The 20,299-nt window shown below is 41.7% G+C and overlaps 1 protein-coding gene across 1 annotated transcript; it reads right to left on the bottom strand.

The window, feature by feature from the left end:
- Positions 1-990: 990 nt before the first annotated feature.
- Positions 991-20,074, bottom strand: FOSL1 (FOS like 1, AP-1 transcription factor subunit). The gene is made up of 4 exons (XM_075836875.1): positions 19,859-20,074; positions 6,156-6,350; positions 5,297-5,404; positions 991-1,988 (listed from the first exon to the last, which is right to left on the bottom strand). The coding sequence occupies exons 1-4, from the start codon at positions 20,072-20,074 to the stop codon at positions 1,551-1,553; spliced, it is 957 nt and encodes a 318-aa protein (XP_075692990.1). The 3' UTR covers positions 991-1,550.
- Between the last annotated feature and the right edge of the window lie 225 nt (positions 20,075-20,299).

Genomic DNA, 20,299 nt, shown 5'->3' with positions numbered 1-20,299 from the left:
TCTTTTTCAACCGTACTAACTATGTAACTATATTCAGAGGCTGGAAGCTGAAGATTTATTCTGATCATGTTGATCATAATACTAAATGTGGAAAGTAATCAAAAGATTAATCAAACTAACAATCAAGAAAGCAAACAAATATACAAACTTTTCTGATCCTTTCATATCTCATATTGCAATCAAAACGGGGAGAATAATATAAAGTATTTTTCTATATGTGTTCCAGGAGATCAGTTATTCCCTTCTCACAGACATTAGTTTAGAACTTTCTCTGTCTGTAAAGCAACTGTCTGCAGCAGGAGCCTTCCTCCACTGCTCTATTTGCAATAGTAGACCAGGAATGTTAATCCCCATTCCTTGTCAAGACTCTACCTCCCTCATGCATATGCAAACCTAAAATGGATTGATTTGGGAGGAAATTAACCTGTGTTCTCCGCAAGATTTAGACGAGACTTTATGTTTCAGTTTCATGCATAAAATCCTGAAAACTGACAGGGGGAATTATTTTTCTAGGTTTAGCGTTCCTTTAAGTTTATCAATGTAATGAGTCTTGTAATAGAGCACAGTTGTAATTTGTGTGTGGCTTAGGTGAAGTCTGACTATAGCAGAAGTGTAGGGATAAAATTGTTCCTTGAAGCATGTCTATAAAGCATAAAGGAAGACTTTTCTCTCCTTGCAGGGTCCATCTTCACCTTTCTTCCTTTAGCAGTCTGAATGGAGAACCAGAAAACTTCCAAGCCACAGAGGTTACCATCGCCATAACCCAATAATTAAACTTCACTGGGCAGTCGCCTTAATACAACACACTAGAGCCCAGGGATAGGTATGCAATACTTAATAGCTACGTATTCTGATTACTCCCCAGATTTAACAAAAGGTGGGTCAGAGTAAAAAATAAAAACACCTTGATGGTGCCTGTAAAGATGTTTAATTTGTTTCTGGGGGCATTCTTTAGGACAAGTCTCTGCTTGACTTGTGTCAATATATACATATATAAATATATTATCTATTTCATACAGTATTAAATGTCGATTTTAAGAGTTAAAAGTGCACAATAAGTCATAAACATGAAAACAACACTATTATTGAGGGTGCTTTATAAATGTACCATTATCAAAATGTACATATGCTACCCAAAGCATTAACCATAGAAAAATATACTTTAACACAGAGTAGACCAGCTCTGAGGTTTCTTTTACACATGACCCACAACAACATAAACTCATTTCGGCACTGCCGCTCATTTTCTAATAAAGTTATTACAGTGATCATGCAGTTAAATGTCGGCTCTGCCCTTATCTGTGACCCTGTGGTCTAATAAAGCCCTATTTCGGAATACACTTATGACCATATAAAAGAAGGTCTTGCATCTGAGAAATCCTGTAAAGGAAACATAGGAATCCCCTTTAAGAGGATATGATATCATGCGTTACTTTGAGTATGTGAGTTAGATTCTACACAAGACCAACATCATACTGGCAAAAGTCAATTGTAAAACTATTTAGATCTAATGTAACACGCCTGTACATAACTTCCTATCAAACATTTTACTAAAGAGTCAATATTGTAGATGAATTGATGGAGCTGGGACTCTGATCACCACCACTACTGCTGCCGCTACTGAGCCTGCGGTGGGCGGTGGAACAGGACTCCTGGGTTCCAGGATAAGTGAAGACTAACGTTGGTGTGAAGGGTGTGATGGATGGAGTTTTCATCAATGTAGGAGTATGAAGTGCTTCAGGTTCAAGAATCGTGCTGCTAAGCTCAATTCTGGGGAGGTTTACTTTGGGCCCTCTTGCAGATTCTTCATGCGACCCTTCCTTGAGGATCTTATAAGAGTCTGCCTGCTGGGCAGGTTGGCGATTTCGGGGCACCTTGCAGATAGGCTGGTGTGCATCAAGGATAAGTTCCAGCTTGTCTTTTTGCTTCTGCAGTTCAGTAATCTCTTTTTGTAAAGAGGATTTCTCTTCTTCAAGTTTGTCTGTCTCCTAAAAACATAGGAAAAAAATGACAGAGTTTGAATGCTTAAATGGTCTTTCAAATTTCAAATTCATTTTAATCGTAACTAATTTTTAACAATTAATTGTCACACCTTGTATTTGAAATCCTTACATAATTTTTCACCTATTTGGTTTTATATCCACTCTAATCTCAGTCACGCTCAAGACTGAGATTACTAATTACTAAGAGATTATAAAAACAAAACTGGTAATGAGTACTATTTTTTTATTTTTTTTTAATTAGAGTTAATGTCCAAAATAGTGCTACAATATTTCTTTATAGTGGTCATATCTGTGGTTTTCACACTATGGGTATGTTTACACGCACTCTTTTCAGATGTAATTAGGGCATTTTACGCCTCGAATTATGCCTGAAAAACGGCTCCATTACGCCTACAAACATCTACCCATTGCTTTCAATGGGAATTACGATGTTCTGTTCCCACGAGCCTTTATTTCACGCGTCGCTGTCAAAATACGGCGCGTAAAATGACGGCTCATCAAAAGAAGTGCAGGACACTTCTTGGGATGTTTTTGGAGGCGTTTTTCATTGACTCCATTGAAAAACAGCTCCAAAAACGCCGCGAAAAACGTGAGTTGCTACAAAAATGACTCAAAATCAGGAGCTGTTTTCGCCTGAAAACAGCTCCGTATTTTCAGACGTTTTTGGTCACTGCGTGTGAACATACCCTAAGGGGGGGGGGGGCTCATCAACCTTTCTACGCTAGCTTTTTGGCATAGAAAATGTGGAAAGGGCCACAGGAGTTCCACAAATGTATTATAATTTACACCAGAAAGCTGGCGTGAGTTATAGTGAATATTTCACTCTGTGGACTTCACTCTGTGTGGCTTAGCAAGGTAGAGGCCTGTGCCGGGCCCCGCACCTTGCCACCCTAAGTAGGACAACCCCCTTCCCTTAGGACAAATAAATAAATAATTAAATATAAAATGATGCTCACCTTACTGCTCTTCTTCTCCACTCCGGGTCCCCTCAGCATGATGCGGCTCATACAACGTACTGACGCTAAGTAGTGTCAGGGCGTTGTATGTGACGCAGCACTAATGACGATGAGTTCTGCATTGCATATAAGACCCTGACGCTGCTCGGCATCAAGACCTTGTATGAGCTGCAGCTTGCAGAAGGGACCTGGAGGGGAGAAGAGAAGCGGTGAGATGATTATATATTTTTTTATTGTATGTCCAATTGGAGGTAGAGGTGCACCACTGCGGTCTTGCGCCACAATTATGGCGCGCCGCCACAGTCATGGCCAGGGAAAAAGATCTGACAGATTTATTAAGGGGCAGGCGCCTTCTAATAAATCTGCTGCATCTTAATCCAGCAGAGCAGATAGCTCCGCTGGAGTAAATAAATCTGCGCCGGTCGTAGTAAATCTGCTCCATAAAGCTCAAAACCTCCTGCTTCCTTTCATAGACTTATATAATAAAATTACATATTTTACATAATAAAATAAATAAAATTCTGACTACATGCCTAACATAATAAAATTCTGACTACATGCAGCCGCCACTAGGGGGTGCTAATTGCATATGGATTCATACAGCTAGTATTAAAGTAAATGGGGGCAGTAAAAATATGTATGCAGTGAGTGGCGGCTGCAGGCAAACACTATAACAGTGTGATGAGAAGCAAGGGAAGGAGCTTAGTACTGGGCCTCTCACCATGGGCCCCCATAGCAGCACGTTGTTCCCGATTCCACTGCATACACCTACCAAAGGTATAGGACACCAAACTGTGTAATAGAGTGCAGTAACATTAAATGTCCAAGCAGATATGACAGGAGTGCATGGACATTCCATTCACACATACCTGGCACAGCCATTTATATATAGTCTACTTATTTGACACATAAACAAAACAAATCAAATGCCACACCAGTGTAGCACAAACTTTGATGCGCCACCTTTCTTATTATTAATAATATTAACCCCTTAATGACCAGGCCATTTTGCGCGTTAATAACCAAGGATTATTTTTTGTTTTTTCACGGTCGAATTCCAAGAGTCGTAACTTTTTTTTAATTCCGTCGTAATAGCCGTATAAGGGCTTGTTTTTTGCGGGACGAGTTGTATTTTGTATTTGTACCATTTTTAGATGCTTATAATATATCGATTAACTTTTATTAACTTTAATTTAGGAGAATTGAAAATAAGCAGCTATTTCAGTATTGATTTTCACGTTATAAATTTATGCCGTTTACTATGCAGCGTAAATAACATGTTAACTTTATTCTATGGGTCGGCACGATTACGGGGATATCAAATATGTAAAGTTTTTTTATGTTTTCCTACGTTTGCACAATAAAAAGCCTTTTAGAAAAAAATTACTTTCCAAGAGCTGTAAGTTTTTTATTTTTTTGTCAATGTGGGCCGTATGTGGGCTTGATTTTTGCGGGCCAAGGTATAGTTTTCATTAGTACTATTTTGGGGTACATAGGACTTATAGATTAACTTTTATTTAATTTTTTTATGGGGGGAATGGCAGAAAAGAGAGAATTTTGCCGTGGTTTTTTGCGTTTTTTTGTTTTTGGACGCCGTTCATCCGGCGGTTTAATTAATCTGTTGATTTTATTGTTCAAGTTGTTACGATCGCGGCGATACCACATATGTGTATGTGTTATTTGTTTTGACACTTTTACTAAATAAAACCACTTTTTGGGCAAAAAAATTATTTTTCTTTGATTTTGACTGTAAAAATTTTTTTTTTCACAAACTTTATTTAACTGCTTTACATTTTTTTTTTTAGTCCCACCAGGGGACTACACTTTGCGATCTGCTGATCGCATATATAATGCTTTGGTATACTTAGTATACCAAAGCATTATTGCCTGTCAGTGGAAAACTGACAGGCAATCTATTAGGTCATGCCTCCGGCATGGCCTAACAGGCATTTTCTGAAGGCAGACCTGGAGGCCTTTGTTAGGCTGCTGTCATGGAAACCCGACGGCGCCCCACGATTTCTTTGCGGGGGCGCCGATGGGGTGACAGAGGGAGCTCCCTCTGTCAAACTCATTAGATGTCGCTGTCGCTATTGACAGCGGAATTTAATTGGTTAAACTGCCGGAATCGGAGCGCGCTTCGCTTCCGGCAGTTGCGTCAGGAGCCAGGCTGTGTATAACAGCCGTGCTCGTGCCGCTTATCGCGTGGGTGCACTGGCCGTACCCGCGCGATCACAGGACGGATATATCCGTCCTCCTGCACGAACTAGCAGCTGCAGAGGACGGATATATCCGTCCTTCGGCGTTAACACCTTAGCCACCTCCTCTCTGTGTACTTACTGCCTGTAGGTAATCTGTCAGCTCCTTGCGTCGGTTTCTGCATTTGGCAGCAGCAATCTTATTTCTCTCTCTACGCACTCTTCGTCTTTCCTCTTCTTCTGGTGAGATCTGTGCAGAAGAAATACAAGTAAGAAATAAAACTAATGCTACTAATGATAAGAACACTAAATTTACTATCCCATAATCCTATATGGCAAGCAGCTATACTGCAGTTATCCTAAAGTTCAGAATGGCATTTCGGTTGGAAGATGGCACATTTCCTGAGCATCCTGTGTGCTTACTGTGTACACAGGTCATGGTGCATTAGTGAACCCTGGAATGAATGATGTCTACTTTCTTTATGAATAAAAGGATTGGCAGTGTTTGTGACCAAGTGAGTCAGCCATTAATGCTTATCCCGCTTCAAGTTGTGGTTTGGCACCCATTTCCCAGCTCCTTTTCCTTCTGACTCACGGCATAGGTCTATGAGTCGCCCGTCACGTTTCCGTGACATGTGTAAAAAGTTTGACTTCAGATAAACTACAATTTTTAACCCTTGAAATACCCATGAGCAATATGCATAAAGTCTATGTTCGCCTAAGAAGCGCACGCATCTTAATAAATTTTGTGCATCTCACACTGTCCATTTGTCTGAATTAAAAATTTCTGGAATACTTAGTAATAAATCTGCCACTGTGTTCGTGGCCCCACCACCTTCCAGCTAACCTCTTGTAACTTTTTAAAAGTGACAAGAGGTGATAGAAATGGCAAATTTTAGCGCAACTATATCTTGCGTTACAAAAGTGCCGTAAATATGATAATAAAAATAAAATATAGAATTAATTTACTAAAGTTCTATATAAATGATTTCACTACGTACATGGTCACCTTGTCTTCTTCGTCCCATGTTTAACGCTCCCCCCATGCTTCTGATGACACCATGATGCGGATTATGGTAGCTTGGTAAGGACAGCGGTCTGACACTTTGTTGTACCATCCAGTTAAGGTCTTGGTTTGAAGTTATTGCATTTATTGTTGGAATAAAAGGTCCAGAAGATGTATGGATGGGATATTTCTAGGAAAGACAATGACAAAATGAATACACATAACATGCAGGATTTCCATGTTAAGAATGTACATATCATATAAAGAATATTTTCACAGACTAAGGCCTCGTTTACACGAGCGTGATATACGTCCGTGCGATGCGCGTGCTTCTCACGCGTGTCGTACCGACCTATGTAAGTCTATGGGGGCATGCAGACAGTCTATGGGGGCATGCGTGAGTCCGCTGAAAAAAACTCACGACATGTCCTATATTTGTGCGCTGTTCGCGCATCACACACCCATTGAAGTCAATGGGTGCGTGAAAATCACGGTCACACGGAAGCACTTCCGTGCGAACAGCGTGATTCGCGCAACAGCTGTCAAACTCTGAATGTAAACAGAAAAGCACCACGTGCTTTTCTGTTTACAAACATCCAAACGGAGTGCCATAATGATGACGGCTGCGTGAAAATCTCGCATCCGCGCATCATACGCTGATGACACACGGAGCTGTTAAGTGCCTTTTGCTCATGCAAAACGCCACGTTTTCTGCGTGCGCAAAACGCACACACTCGTGTAAACCAGGCCTAAGTTAGGTGTAAATGGAAGTCTTATGTTTGGCTCTACACTTGGCTCTACACTTCTTCTCCACCTTTGTAATATTCTGTATTTATATTCATTCTGTCATCAATATATACAGTATATAGTCAGGGCAAGGGCTCTAAGTAAAAAAACATTATACTTTGAATATGACTTAGACTGGACCAAAGGCTATGACTAAGAACGCAGTTGGCGTTTGAAACGCGTAAGTGTACTGTCCTTTGTCTTTATGTGCTGGGTGGATTTTTTATGTTTATACAATAAAGTCCTGAGATTTCTTCACAAAGGGCTGGATCATTCCTTTTTTTTGTTCCTATTTCTCTACCTGAGCCAAGATCATATGCCTCCCAATGATCCATAATTCAGCAGTACAGTTACAGATTGCTGGCACAATCCCACTTTTAAGGGCAACATACTTGTATCAGTGGTAGACCCCTCCAGTGCCATTTGGCACAGGAACAGGAAGTTACCAACAAGTGCCAACTGATTGGCTGCTTGCACATAATGTTCTGCTAACAGTGGGAACAAGTATAATAGGAATAGGTAGGGACGTATATTATATTTTATGGTCACTGTGGTATAATTTCTCGTTAGTTACACTAACTAAACACACAGAGCATAAGGTACTGTATCACACATCCTTAATTCTGGACAGTGTTAAGGGGGTTATCCGGGGAACAAAAATTGCTTTTCAATAATATATTTATGTGAACCTAAGTAACTTACTATTGTACTTTAATTTAAAATTCTGTACTAAATAGTGCAGTTCAAACCTTGTCATCAGCTGATGCTCTGCTCGGGAACCCCGGCAATAGGAAACCCCTGAATTGACCGAATATGGACGTCGGTAGCAGTGCTGGAGTCCCGAGCAAAGCGCTAGCTGATGCTCTGCTCAGTACTCAAGCAATAGGCAATGAGACAGCCCCTCGTGGTCATGTTCACGAACAACACATAAAGCAAGCCCTCAGTCGCGTGGGGCCGTGTCGGAGCTTTATCATTATTAGAAAAGCTCCAGGACTTCCGGGAACAATTCACAAGGTTTGAACTGCACCATTTAGTACAGAATTTTAAATTAAAGTACATTAGTAAGTTACTTCATTTCACATAAATATATTATTGCAATGCAAATTTTGGTCCCCGGATAACCCCTTTAAGCCTCAGAGTGGCCATGCGTTCCAATGTGTTCTAAAGTGGATTTTGATAAGATTATGGATATTATATATCTAGATTTTTCAGAAGCATTTAATACTATACCACTTCAAAGATTTGTACAGAAAGGGAGAATGCTGTGGCTAAAATTAGGAAATGTCAACTACCTCATGAGGGTTTTGCTTTTGCCTTCTTCAGGATAACCATGCAGGATTATAAATTGAATTACATTCAACATATTAAAACTCTTGTGTGATACTATATTCTTCTGGTCATCATAATTACTCATAATCTCTATGGCCTACTTCTTGATTTGAACAAGTGGGAAATTTATTTTCAACTTTAGACTGATCACACACACAACCTTCATTCTTATGAAAAATACATTCTGCTAACTGAATACCAATGCAGTAGTGTTACACTGAACGTATCACATATTAGATTCTTCTTCTGCACATACCAGTTATATTATAGGTAATATATAATAACTTCAGTGTCTAGAACTAAGAGATCTATTATAGACAGTGTGATCACTAGTCACATGTCCTTATAAGAGGAAATCTAAGCTGCTATAAAAAGCAATTGAATGGGCCTGGGTTTCCTCTAGGATGATGTCACCAATTCCTATCTCTTGGCTTAGAGATGTCTTAGTCTTTTATTTCTTTCTATTTGTTAATAGATCTTAAAGTGAAAGTTCATAACTAGATGATTAGCCACTGCAACTACACTGGGAAATTGAGATGTCATTCGTATGTATCCCTAAACAGATTTGACTTTTTGTATAGAAAGGCGTAAAATCTACTTCAAAATTCTGCAGCAGATAGGACATGCAGCAACATAGCAAGCCTATACTCCACTGTGGATTTTGTAAAAACCCTATTTACTTGCAACGTACTGTAAATTGTTGGCGATTGTCGGTATGAAATCTGGAACCGAACATCTGCAACAAATACGCTGTCTGCGAACACAAAATTAGGGTTATTTTTAAAAAAATAAAATAAAATTGTCCACAATTTGCTTTATGGCTTTCCTTTCTGTTGATTTTATTGGGAAATAAAACATAAGAACCAATCAAAGCAGGAAAAACTACCACAACAACTGTATGTAATAATATTTGCTGTAGCTGTGCTGCTTCAGGCACACAATTATGGGGTATGAAGATATCTTGTGATAAACCAAAGCCTATTGTGCCAATTTATTCTATTCTAATTCTAATTGATAACTATCGCTAACCAAAATCTCCATTAACTATCCCTAACAGAAGTCCCTACAGATTAAAGATGATCACTAGGGGTCCCCGTAGCGGGACATGCTGTGATAAGTTTATTATTTGAAAGCAATGAGTCTGAGATCTAGATATTTGAAAGCAATGAGTCTGAGATCTAGATATTTGAATTGTGTGAAGAAAATAATTTATCAGTGGACATGGGGAGACAATGGTGATAATTTTCCTGTGTAGGATTTATGTCACACCTTTTTTCATTCATTAGAATTGTATGGTAGACCGTTGTCACATTACTTTCTACTCTCCAAGAAACCCTGAGAAACATATACAATGAAGTTGTGGATCTGGATGGGGTGGAACATAGGAGGCCTTCAGGCTCAAGCAAGCAAAATCTAACTCTGGTCATGGAAGGAGAATGGTTGGCGTGCCCCTGTGCCCTACCTAGCTTTGTTGGTCTTACCTAATCAAGAATGCTCTATCTGTGCAATAACTGTTGCATACTATATAAACTGAACACATGTAGGACATTCTGTACAAAACATTATTGACATCAATAATGACGTCAGCAATGATTCATAGAGCACCTAAGGCTCCAAGGAAGACCCTTAGAACAATCCATTGACAGGAAAATCACAGATGCTAATGAACTGAATTTTTGAGAAATTTAAAAAAATTCATATAAAAAGGAAACAATGATAGGTAAAGGCTATTTTTGTAGACATTATGTGAAAAATTAGGTCATGATCATTATCGTTATATGAAAAACAGACATGTTATAAGAGAAATTCACATAATACAGATCTTTATTGGTCATTACATCTCAGAAATTAGGATAGATGTAGTCTGGACATGCACTTAAAGAGGCTCTGTCACCAGATTTTGCAACCCCTATCTGCTATTGCAGCAGATAGGCGCTGCAATGTAGATTACAGTAACGTTTTTATTTTTAAAAAACGAGCATTTTTGGCCAAGTTATGACCATTTTTGTAATTATGCAAATGAGGCTTGCAAAAGTCCAAGTGGGTGTGTTTAAAAGTAAAAGTCCAAGTGGGCGTGTATTAGGTGTGTACATCGGGGCGTTTTTAATACTTTTACTAGCTGGGCGCTGTGAAGAGAAGTAACATCCTCTTCTCTTCAGAACGCCCAGCTTCTGGCAGTGCAGATCTGTGACGTCACTCACAGGTCCTGCATCGTGACGGCCACATCGGCAGCAGAGGCTACAGTTGATTCTGCAGCAGCATCAGCGTTTGCAGGTAAGATCGACTTACCTGCAAACGCTGTTGCTGCTGCAGAATCAACTGTAGCCTCTGGTGCCGATGTGGCCGTCACGATGCAGGACCTGTGAGTGACGTCACAGATCTGCACTGTCACAAGCTGGGCGTTCTGAAGAGAAGAGGATGTTACTTCTCATCAGAGCGCCCAGCTAGTGAAAGTATTAAAAACGCCCCGATGTACGCACATAATACACACCCACTTGGACTTTTACTTTTAAACACACCCACTTGGACTTTTGCAAGCCTCATTTGCATAACTACAAAAATGGTCATAACTTGGCCAAAAATGCTAGTTTTTTTAAAATAAAAACGTTACTGTAATCTACATTGCAGCGCCTATCTGCTGCAATAGCAGATAGGGGTTGCAAAATCTGGTGACAGAGCCTCTTTAAGATAGATGTCTTCCCTGACGTCCCCAAAAACATGCACACTTGTCCTTGCTGAGCATGCATGTGTCTTTCACAAACAAAACGGAGACACATTTAGCAGCCACTTATCTCCCGACATTTTTGCCATCAGGGGCCCAACCAAATAGGAAGTCACCATCGGGAGAAGTGGCCCCACAGCAAGAGCAAATAAAAACAAATTCTGTCTGCTTCACTGCTAAAAGGGGTTGTACCAGAATTGACAATTATGACCTATCCACAGGATAAGTGATCTGATCGCTAAGGATCCTACCGATGGGACACCACTGATCGCAAAACAGGAGTTATGAACCCCTGTTCCTCCTGACCGCATCCCCCAGTGAGGAGGCGTTTTAAAGTAGCGATAGTTGAGCATGAGCCCACCGCTTCATTCAATGTCTGTGGGACTGACGGAAACAGGCGAGCGCTTCACTCAGCTGTTTCAGTCATTCAAATAGACTTTGAATGAAACAGCAGCGTGCATGCTCAGCCACCAGTCGATTCAATTTCCTCTCACATTTGGTGGGGTTCCCAGTGGTGGGGCACTCAGTGATCAGAAGATAATCACCTATCCTGTAAATAGGTGATAAATGTTAATTCTGGTACAACCCCTTGAGTTAAAGAGGCTGTCACCAGATTTTGCAACCCCTATCTGCTATTGCAGCAGATCGGCGCTGCAATGTAGATTACAGTAACGTTTTTATTTTTAAAAAACGAGCATTTTTGGCCAAGTTATGACCATTTTTGTAGTTATGCAAATGAGGCTTGCAAAAGTTCAAGTGGGTGTGTTTAAAAGTAAAAGTCCAAGTTGGCGTGTATTTTGTGCGTACATCGGGGCGTTTTTAATACTTTTACTAGCTGGGCGCTCTGAAGAGAAGTAACATCCTCTTCTCTTCAGAACGCCCAGCTTCTGACAGTGCAGATCTGTGACGTCACTCACAGGTCCTGCATCGTGACGGCCACATCGGCACCAGAGGCTACAGTTGATTCTGCAGCAGCATCAGCGTTTGCAGGTAAGTCGATCTTTAAGTCGATCTTACCTGCAAACGCTGATGCTGCTGCAGAATCAACTGTAGCCTCTGGTGCCGATGTGGCCGTCACGATGCAGGACCTGTGAGTGACGTCACAGATCTGCACTGTCAGAAGCTGGGCGTTCTGAAGAGAAGAGGATGTTACTTCTCTTCAGAGCGCCCAGCTAGTGAAAGTATTAAAAACGCCCCGATGTACGCACATAATACACGCCCACTTGGACTTTTACTTTTAAACACACCCACTTGGACTTTTGCAAGCCTCATTTGCATAATTACAAAAATGGTCATAACTTGGCCAAAAATGCTCGTTTTTTAAAAATAAAAACGTTACTGTAATCTACATTGCAGCGCCTATCTGCTGCAATAGCAGATAGGGGTTGCAAAATCTGGTGACAGAGCCTCTTTAAATTTGAGCTGTATAACTCCATACATGGTGGCTTCAGGCAGCCAGAGTTTTTGGCTCTGTAAAGATAATTTTTTTCAATTTGGAGTTTTGTAAAGATTTACTATGAAATTAAACTACACAAAATTTTAGGGGGGGGGGGGATGTTATGAATGTTATGATCCTTTCAATCTGAGCCACTGGGTGGTGAAATACAATTACGTTTACACAGGTAGTGATGCTCCCCCCCCCCTTCCCCCGGGACCAGTCTGGAAAGGTGCTTTAAAGGTATGTACAGAAGATCATGACTATTTAACTGTATGGGGCCCTGAAATTTCTAATGGCAGCCCAGTCTGCCATCATGCCCCCCCCCCTTTTTCATTTAATTTTAATTATAATAGTGTAATGCTGCATTTCTCCTGCGCTGCAAGGAAATAGAACACTTTTTGCCAGGTTCCCCCATGGATTTCAGCTGATCACTGGAGGTCTCCGAAGCGGGACATCCAGTGATACGTTTTTTGTTGGGGGACCTTTCTAATAAAAGGGGACTTCCACAGCAGACAATCCCTTTAAGGTGTGCACATGTTAGCCTTAGTACTAGGAAATATAGGTGCATTTCTACTCACAGTCAGCATCCTACTACAGAACCAAGGTCTACAGTGCAGCCAGGGTTGAAAATGTCCGTTAATTCACGAACAGTCTGCAAAATATGGGTGTTTTTTTCTGCTGTCAGTAGTGTCCGGCAGAAAAAATCCCCGTCCGTCAATTATAATTTTTTATATACATATATATGTACTGAGCGTCCACCCCGACGCGCGTTTCGGCCCGGAAGCCTTCGTCTGGGGGTGGTGTCATAGCGTGATCTCCGGCCATTTAAATAACCCCCCGCCAATCCCCAAAGGAGAAGGACATGCACTTGCCAGAGACAGCTGTGCACGCGGACTCGCGGGCCGGCACATCGACATCCGGGTCACAGACCCGGAAGCAGAAGACGTAAGGAACACGTGTCCCGCATTCGAGTCCGAGCCAGGAGGCTGAGGGCCGGGCCGCGACACTGCGCAGGCGCACAGCAGAAGAGAATGTCTGCCAGAGAATGCCGATAGCGCGCATGGCCACCGCCAGGGCGCGCCACGACCGAACAGCGAGAAGTGAAAACCGAAAACCCACAGATGGGTAGAATGACTGTCCCTAACCTTTCCCTACACAGTATTGTACAAAAGGGAAAAGAAAAAGAGAAAGAAGAAGGATGAAAGAATCATTAAAGTATACATAATGGTGTTTTGAATGTGTGAAACAAGTAAAAACAGGCATAAGTGGATGGATGAAATGAGTATAAACCCGAGGTGGCAAGTGCATGTCCTTCTCCTTTGGGGATTGGTGGGGGGGTTATTTAAATGGCCTGAGATCACGCTATGACACCACCCCCAGACGAAGGCTTCCGGGCCGAAACGCGCGTCGGGGTGGACGCCAGACACTCAACCTGGAGATGGGTAAGAGATATTGATACATTTCGATATATTGCAATAGGTACTTGCATTATGATGTGCATATATTTTCAGTTACTCTCTTCTACCATTCATGGGCTGTTGTCCCAGATGTATTATACAGAGAAATCATATAGTGTATTCATCATTGCTGCATTCATTACCCAGCACTTTGTATTGACATACAGTTGGCTGCTTGCACATTACTTTTCAACCATCAATGTTATTCGCCACAGTTGTGCTTAGCCTATCTACATAGTGCCGCCATTTGTACTATATGTTCTGGTTGTCCATTGTCCTTGTGGTAATCATCTCTATGCTTTTACATATGTGTTTATTTTAATTGATTCAATAAACTTTCACTGTATTAATTCATTTCTCGTGTGTCAGACTCCAAGTTATAGGTTTTGTTTCATATTTAGCGGGTTCACCGTCACCACCATGCTCATTATGGGCCTGTGGCCCGGTTCCCTATAGAGCCCATACATCACTGTTGAAGGGCCATTTACAATGGAATTTCTAGGGAGCTGTTTGGTGTCCTCCATCTAGGTACAATATATATATGTACTGAGCTCGGTTCTTGTGAGTATATATGTGCTGAGCTTGGTTCTGGTGCTGCATTTATGTACTGAGCTTGGTTATGTTGAGTATATATTTACTAAGCTTGGTTCTGGTGTATATATATACTGAGCTTGGTTGTGATGTGTAAATGTACTGAGCTTGGTTCTAGTGCTGTATATATGTACTGAGCTTTGTTCTGGTGCTGTATATATGTACTGAGTTTGGTTCTGGTGCTGTATATAAATACTAAGCTTGGATCTGGCGCTGTATTTATGTAATGAGCTTGGTTCTGGAGCCGTATATATGTACTGAGCTTTGTTCTGGTGTTGTATATATGTACTGAGCTTTGTTCTGGTGCTGTATATATGTACTGAGTTTTGTTCTGGTGCTGTATATAAATACTAAGCTTGGATCTGATGCTGTATTTATGTAATGAGCTTGGTTCTGGAGCCGTATATATGTACTGAGCTTGGTTCTGGTGTTGTATGTATGTACTGATCTTGGTTCTGGAGTTGCATATATGTTATGAGCTTCTCTTTGGTGGTGTTTATATGTATTGAGCTTGGTTGTTATGATGTATACAACTCAAGAACCAAGCTCAGTACATAAATACAGCACAAGCAGAAATCATTTGCAAATTTAGTTTAACCCCTGTAATATAAGTTTGTACAGCATAAAACTACAGCTCCCAGTATAGCCAGAATGATGGTAAGGATATGCTGGGAGTTGTTGTTTCACAAAAAAAGAACGATAGTACTGATCAGTCACAGGGAGAATAAACATTTACATTTAGTGACTCACCGGTGATGACTTCTCAGATTGAAGTCGTTCTTTTTCTCTTTTCTTTGGTCCTCTATGATGACTTCTCCCGGCCACGACCCATTTCTGCAGTTTGCCGCTCAGATGTCATCTTCTCACTTTTCCAACATTTCCACACCTATAAACGAAGATAAAATTCTCATGGTGCCGCACTCTATGCTCCTAAATATAATAGTATCATACACCGTGCTCCTAAAAATAATAGTATCATACACTGTGCTCCTAAAAATAATAGTATCATACACTGTGCTCCTAAAAATAATAGTATCATACACTCTGCCCCCGAACATAATAGTGCTACACACTGTGCTGAATATCATAGTACTATACACTGTACTCCTGGATATAATAGTATTAGACACTGTGCCCTGAATATAATAGTACTATACAACGTGCTCCTAAATATAATATTATCATACACTGTGCCCCTGAATATAATATTATTATACACTGTACCCCTGAATATAATAGTATCATACACTCTGCCCCCGAATATAATAGTGCTACACACTGTGCTGAATATAATAGTACTATACACTGTGCCCCTGAATATAATAGTAATATACGCTGTGCTCCAAAATATAATAGTACTTTACACTGTGCTCCTGAATATAATAGTATCTTACACTGTGCTCCAGTATATAATAGTACTATTCACTGTGTTCCTGAATATAATAGTACTATACACTACACTGTGCTCCAGAATATAATAGTACTATACACTGTACTCCTGAATATAATAGTACTATACACCGTGCTGAATATAATAGTACTATACACTGTGCTCCAGAATATAATAGTACTATACACTGCGCCCCTGAATATAATAGTATTATACACTGTGCTTCTGAATATAATAGTACTATACACTGTGCTCCTGAATATAATAGTGCTATACACTACGCTCCTGAATATAATAGTACTATACACTACGCTCCTGAATATAATAGTACTATACACTGTGCACCTGAATATAATAGTACTATACACTACGCTCCTGAATATAATAGTACTATACACTGTGCTCCTGAATATAATAGTACTATACACTGTGCTCCAGAATATAATAGTACTATTCACTGTATTCCTGAATATAATAGTACTATACACTGTATTCCTGAATATAATAGTACTATACACTGTGCACCTGAATATAATAGTACTATACACTGCACTCCTGAATATAATAGTACTATACACTGTACTCCTGAATATAATAGTACTATACACTGTGCACCTGAATATAATAGTACTATACACTGCACTCCTGAATATAATAGTACTATATACTGTATCCATGAATAAAATTGTGTCAAATACTGTAAAGTAATGCACCACACACAGGGCCTTTTACACCTGCCGATATTCGGCTGATGCAGTGAGCGCCGATTAACGATACATAGTTGATCGGTGCTCGTTTGCTCCTGTCACAAGGAGCTATGGATGGGGACGAGCGGTTGTTACTCCGAACGCTCTTCCCTATACATTACCATCATGTCGTCAGCGCATCTCCCTGTTTACACAAGGAGATGTGCTGCTTACAACGATAATATTTCACTTTTTTAAGACGATACGACCAGCAGATGATCGAGCATTTGCTCGTTCATCTGCTGATTGCTGCCCTGTCTACACAGGGCAATTATCGGCAACCAGCGTTCTAAGAACATTGGTCTGCCCGATAATCGCCCAGTGTAAAACCCCCTATCGTGTCTCTCATAGAGCCCCCTGTAGATAGTGCTCCCCATCGATAGTGAGCTCCATCTGTAGATAGTAGCGTTCCCTGCAGTTAGTGCCCCCTATATAGTCCTCCCCTGTTGTTAGTGCCCCCTATACTGACCTCCCCTGTGGTTAGTGCCCCCTATATAGAGCTCTCCTGTAGTTATTGTCCCCTAGATAGTTCTCTCCTATAGTTGGTGCCACCTATATAGTCCTACCCTGTAGATTGTGCCCCCTATATAGTCCTCCCCTGTAGTTATTGTCCCCCATATAGTCCTCCCCTGTAGTTATTGTCCGCTATATAGTCCACCCCTGTAGTTGGTGCCATTTATATAGTCCTCCCCTGTAGTTTGTGTCCCCTATATAGTCCTCCCCTGTAGTTATTGTCTCCTATATAGTCCTCCCCTGTAGTTAGTGCCCCTATATAGTCCTCCCCTGTAGTTAGTGTCCCATATATAGTCCTCCGCTGTAGTTATTGTCCCCTATAGAGTTCTCTCCTGTAGTTAGTGCCACCTATATAGTCCTCCCCTGTAGTTAGTGCCCCCTACATAGTCCTCCCCTGTAGTTATTGTCTCCTATATAGTCCTCCCCTGTAGTTAGTGTCCCCTATATAGTGCTCTCCTGTAGTTATTGTCCCCTATATCGTCCTCCCCTGTAGTTAGTGTCCCCTATATAGTCCTCCGCTGTAGTTATTGTCCCCTATAATTAAGGCCCCAACACTACCCACAATAAAAGGAAAAAAACATTATAATCTTACCTGTCCCATTGCCGCGCCATCCTCCAGTGACGCCAGTCCTCCTCCAGCGGAACGACGCAGCGGCGTGTCAGACTGCATCATCACTAAAGCACCAAATGGCGAGGCATCATGTACCTCGCCAGGGCAGCGCAAGTGAACTCAATTGTATTCGCGTCCTAAGGACATGAATACAATTGAGTGCACGGGACCGGTTCCGGTTTCCCACTTCACACCGGCTTTAATTTTAACAACCGGTTTGGGGGAACCGGGGCGAAACGGACGGATCCGACCCCTGCATACAAGGATGATTGCGGTTATATACAGGGATGATGGCGGTTATATAAAGTGATTATGGGGGTGATATAGAGGGATGATTGGAGTACATGAGGTTTATCACTAGCTCTTGATTTTGTAATGTGTCCGTAAAAATTTTGGTCTGTCTGTGATTTTTAGTTCAGTTATCCAGAAATGACTGAAGTGGAGGTTGGCAGTACATTTCTGGCTCAATACAACGTGCTCTATTGGTGTTCTGATATTTGGAACCATGACACATCTCATTAACATCACTTTGTAGCTGTAATGAATCATCAAGTGGAATTTTCTAATTATCAGGCTATACTTATATTTTATAAGGATATCCACAGGTGGGGGAGGGGTGTCATGTAAAATATATACAGGGGCGTAGCTGGGGGGGGCAGGCAGGGCGCAACTGGGTGAGAAGGTTGAGGGGGCGCCGGGCCGGGCACAGATACAATTAAATACTTCTGGAGCGAAATCACCCCTGACGTCACAACCCATATACGGACAGTGATGTCAGGGGCTCTTCCTCCAGGAGAGGAAACATACCTCCCAACCGTCCCGGGCGGCCGGGGGTATGTCCTCAGGACGCAGATACCGTTAAACCTAATGCTGACGCAAGGAACAGTCAGCTCCCTGCTTCAGGGGAGGGTGGCAATATCTACAAGTGGGGCTGTGTGGCACTATCTACATTGGGGCTGGCAGTACCCACATGGCGACGTGTGGCTTTATCTACAAGGGGGTGGGTGTGGCACTATCTCCTAGGGGGGGGGCGTGTGGCAGTATCTACAAGGGGGGGTGTGGCACTATCTACAAGGGGGACGTTTGTGGCACTATCAACAGGGGGCTGTGTGTGGCACTATCTACAGGGGGCTGTGTGGCCCTATCTACAGGGGGCTGTGTGGCCCTATCTACAGGGGGCTGTTTGGCCCTATCTACAGGGGGCTGTGTGGCACTATCTACAGGGGGCTGTGTGGCCCTATCTACAGGGGGCTGCGTGGCACTAACTACAGGGTGTGTGTGGCACTATCTACAGGGGACTGTGTGGCACTATCTACAGGGGGCTGTGTGGCCCTATCTACAGGGTGTGTGTGGCACTATCTACAGGGGGCTGTGTGGCACTATCTACAGGGGGCTGCGTGGCACTAACTACAGGGTGTGTGTGGCACTATCTACAGGGGACTGTTTGCCACTATCTACAGGGGGCTGTGTGGCATTAACTACAGGGTGTGTGTGGCACTATCTACAGGGGACTGTGTGGCACCATCTACAAGAGTTGGCTGTTCATTATGTCATTATATAGTCTCACAAGCCTCAGTTATACAATCTGTTTTAGTCAGGCAATGATCTCTTTATTTATTTTCTAGAGCTTGTAAAATGTACAAATGGTTTTATGCTTGAGTTACATAAAAAAAAAACTGAACAAAAAAAAAATACATCTCATTGATTGGTAGAGAAAGCAAACATGATGAGAGGGAAGAAAATGTTGGGTAATAGGTTGGGGGGGGGGGGGGGGGGCACCAATATGAATCTTTGCCCCGGGTGCTGGAGAACCTAGCTACGCCTCCGATATATCGCATGTACAATATGATGATAGATCAAATTGTTGATCTGTGCGACATATTCCTCCAAATCCCCCATGATACATGAAGAATACTATAAAACTGTTGTTTGAGTGTGACACATCTAAGGTGTAACCCACCAAGTGGAGTAATTCATTCATAAATAGAAATGAAGAATCCGCCTGGGTACTGCATTTTCTGGGGTGTAATACATTGATACTTGTACCCCACTGTGTCAGTCTATGCAATCTTCACAAGGTAAAACGTGTATATTTCATAATTAATATGACACTCACTTGTTGCTGATCCTCCGGAGGTGTCGATCTCATGCTGTGACCCATAGCGTAGGTCCCAAACACTTGCGTAGTTCCCGGGTCACTGGGGCTGTGGCTGCCTCTGCTGCACCCTAAACCCTGATGAGGAGAAGTCCTAGAAAAGTCCTTAAACATTGTCTGGAAGTTAATTCTTGCTCTGTCACGCTCACACTGACTCACAAATCTACGCTGTCTCATTTTTATCAATGGGGATTCCGATACTAAAGTAGCGACGCAATTAAAAACATGTAGGGGGGGATCTCAAAAGAAGAAACGTTACGAGATTCGTGTTATACTCCGACTATTAGCTTCTTCGTTTTACAAAAAGCTGTAATAAATAGTAATTAGTCAATTAAGATGCATAGAAAATGTATATTGGGGTTGTAAAAGCTCGATGAGAAATGTTAGATTCTCCCTTTCACC

This window comes from Rhinoderma darwinii, chromosome 9 (assembly GCF_050947455.1).
Source record: "Rhinoderma darwinii isolate aRhiDar2 chromosome 9, aRhiDar2.hap1, whole genome shotgun sequence".
NCBI lineage: Eukaryota > Metazoa > Chordata > Amphibia > Anura > Rhinodermatidae > Rhinoderma > Rhinoderma darwinii.
This window is presented reverse-complemented; position numbering and strand designations above follow the sequence as displayed.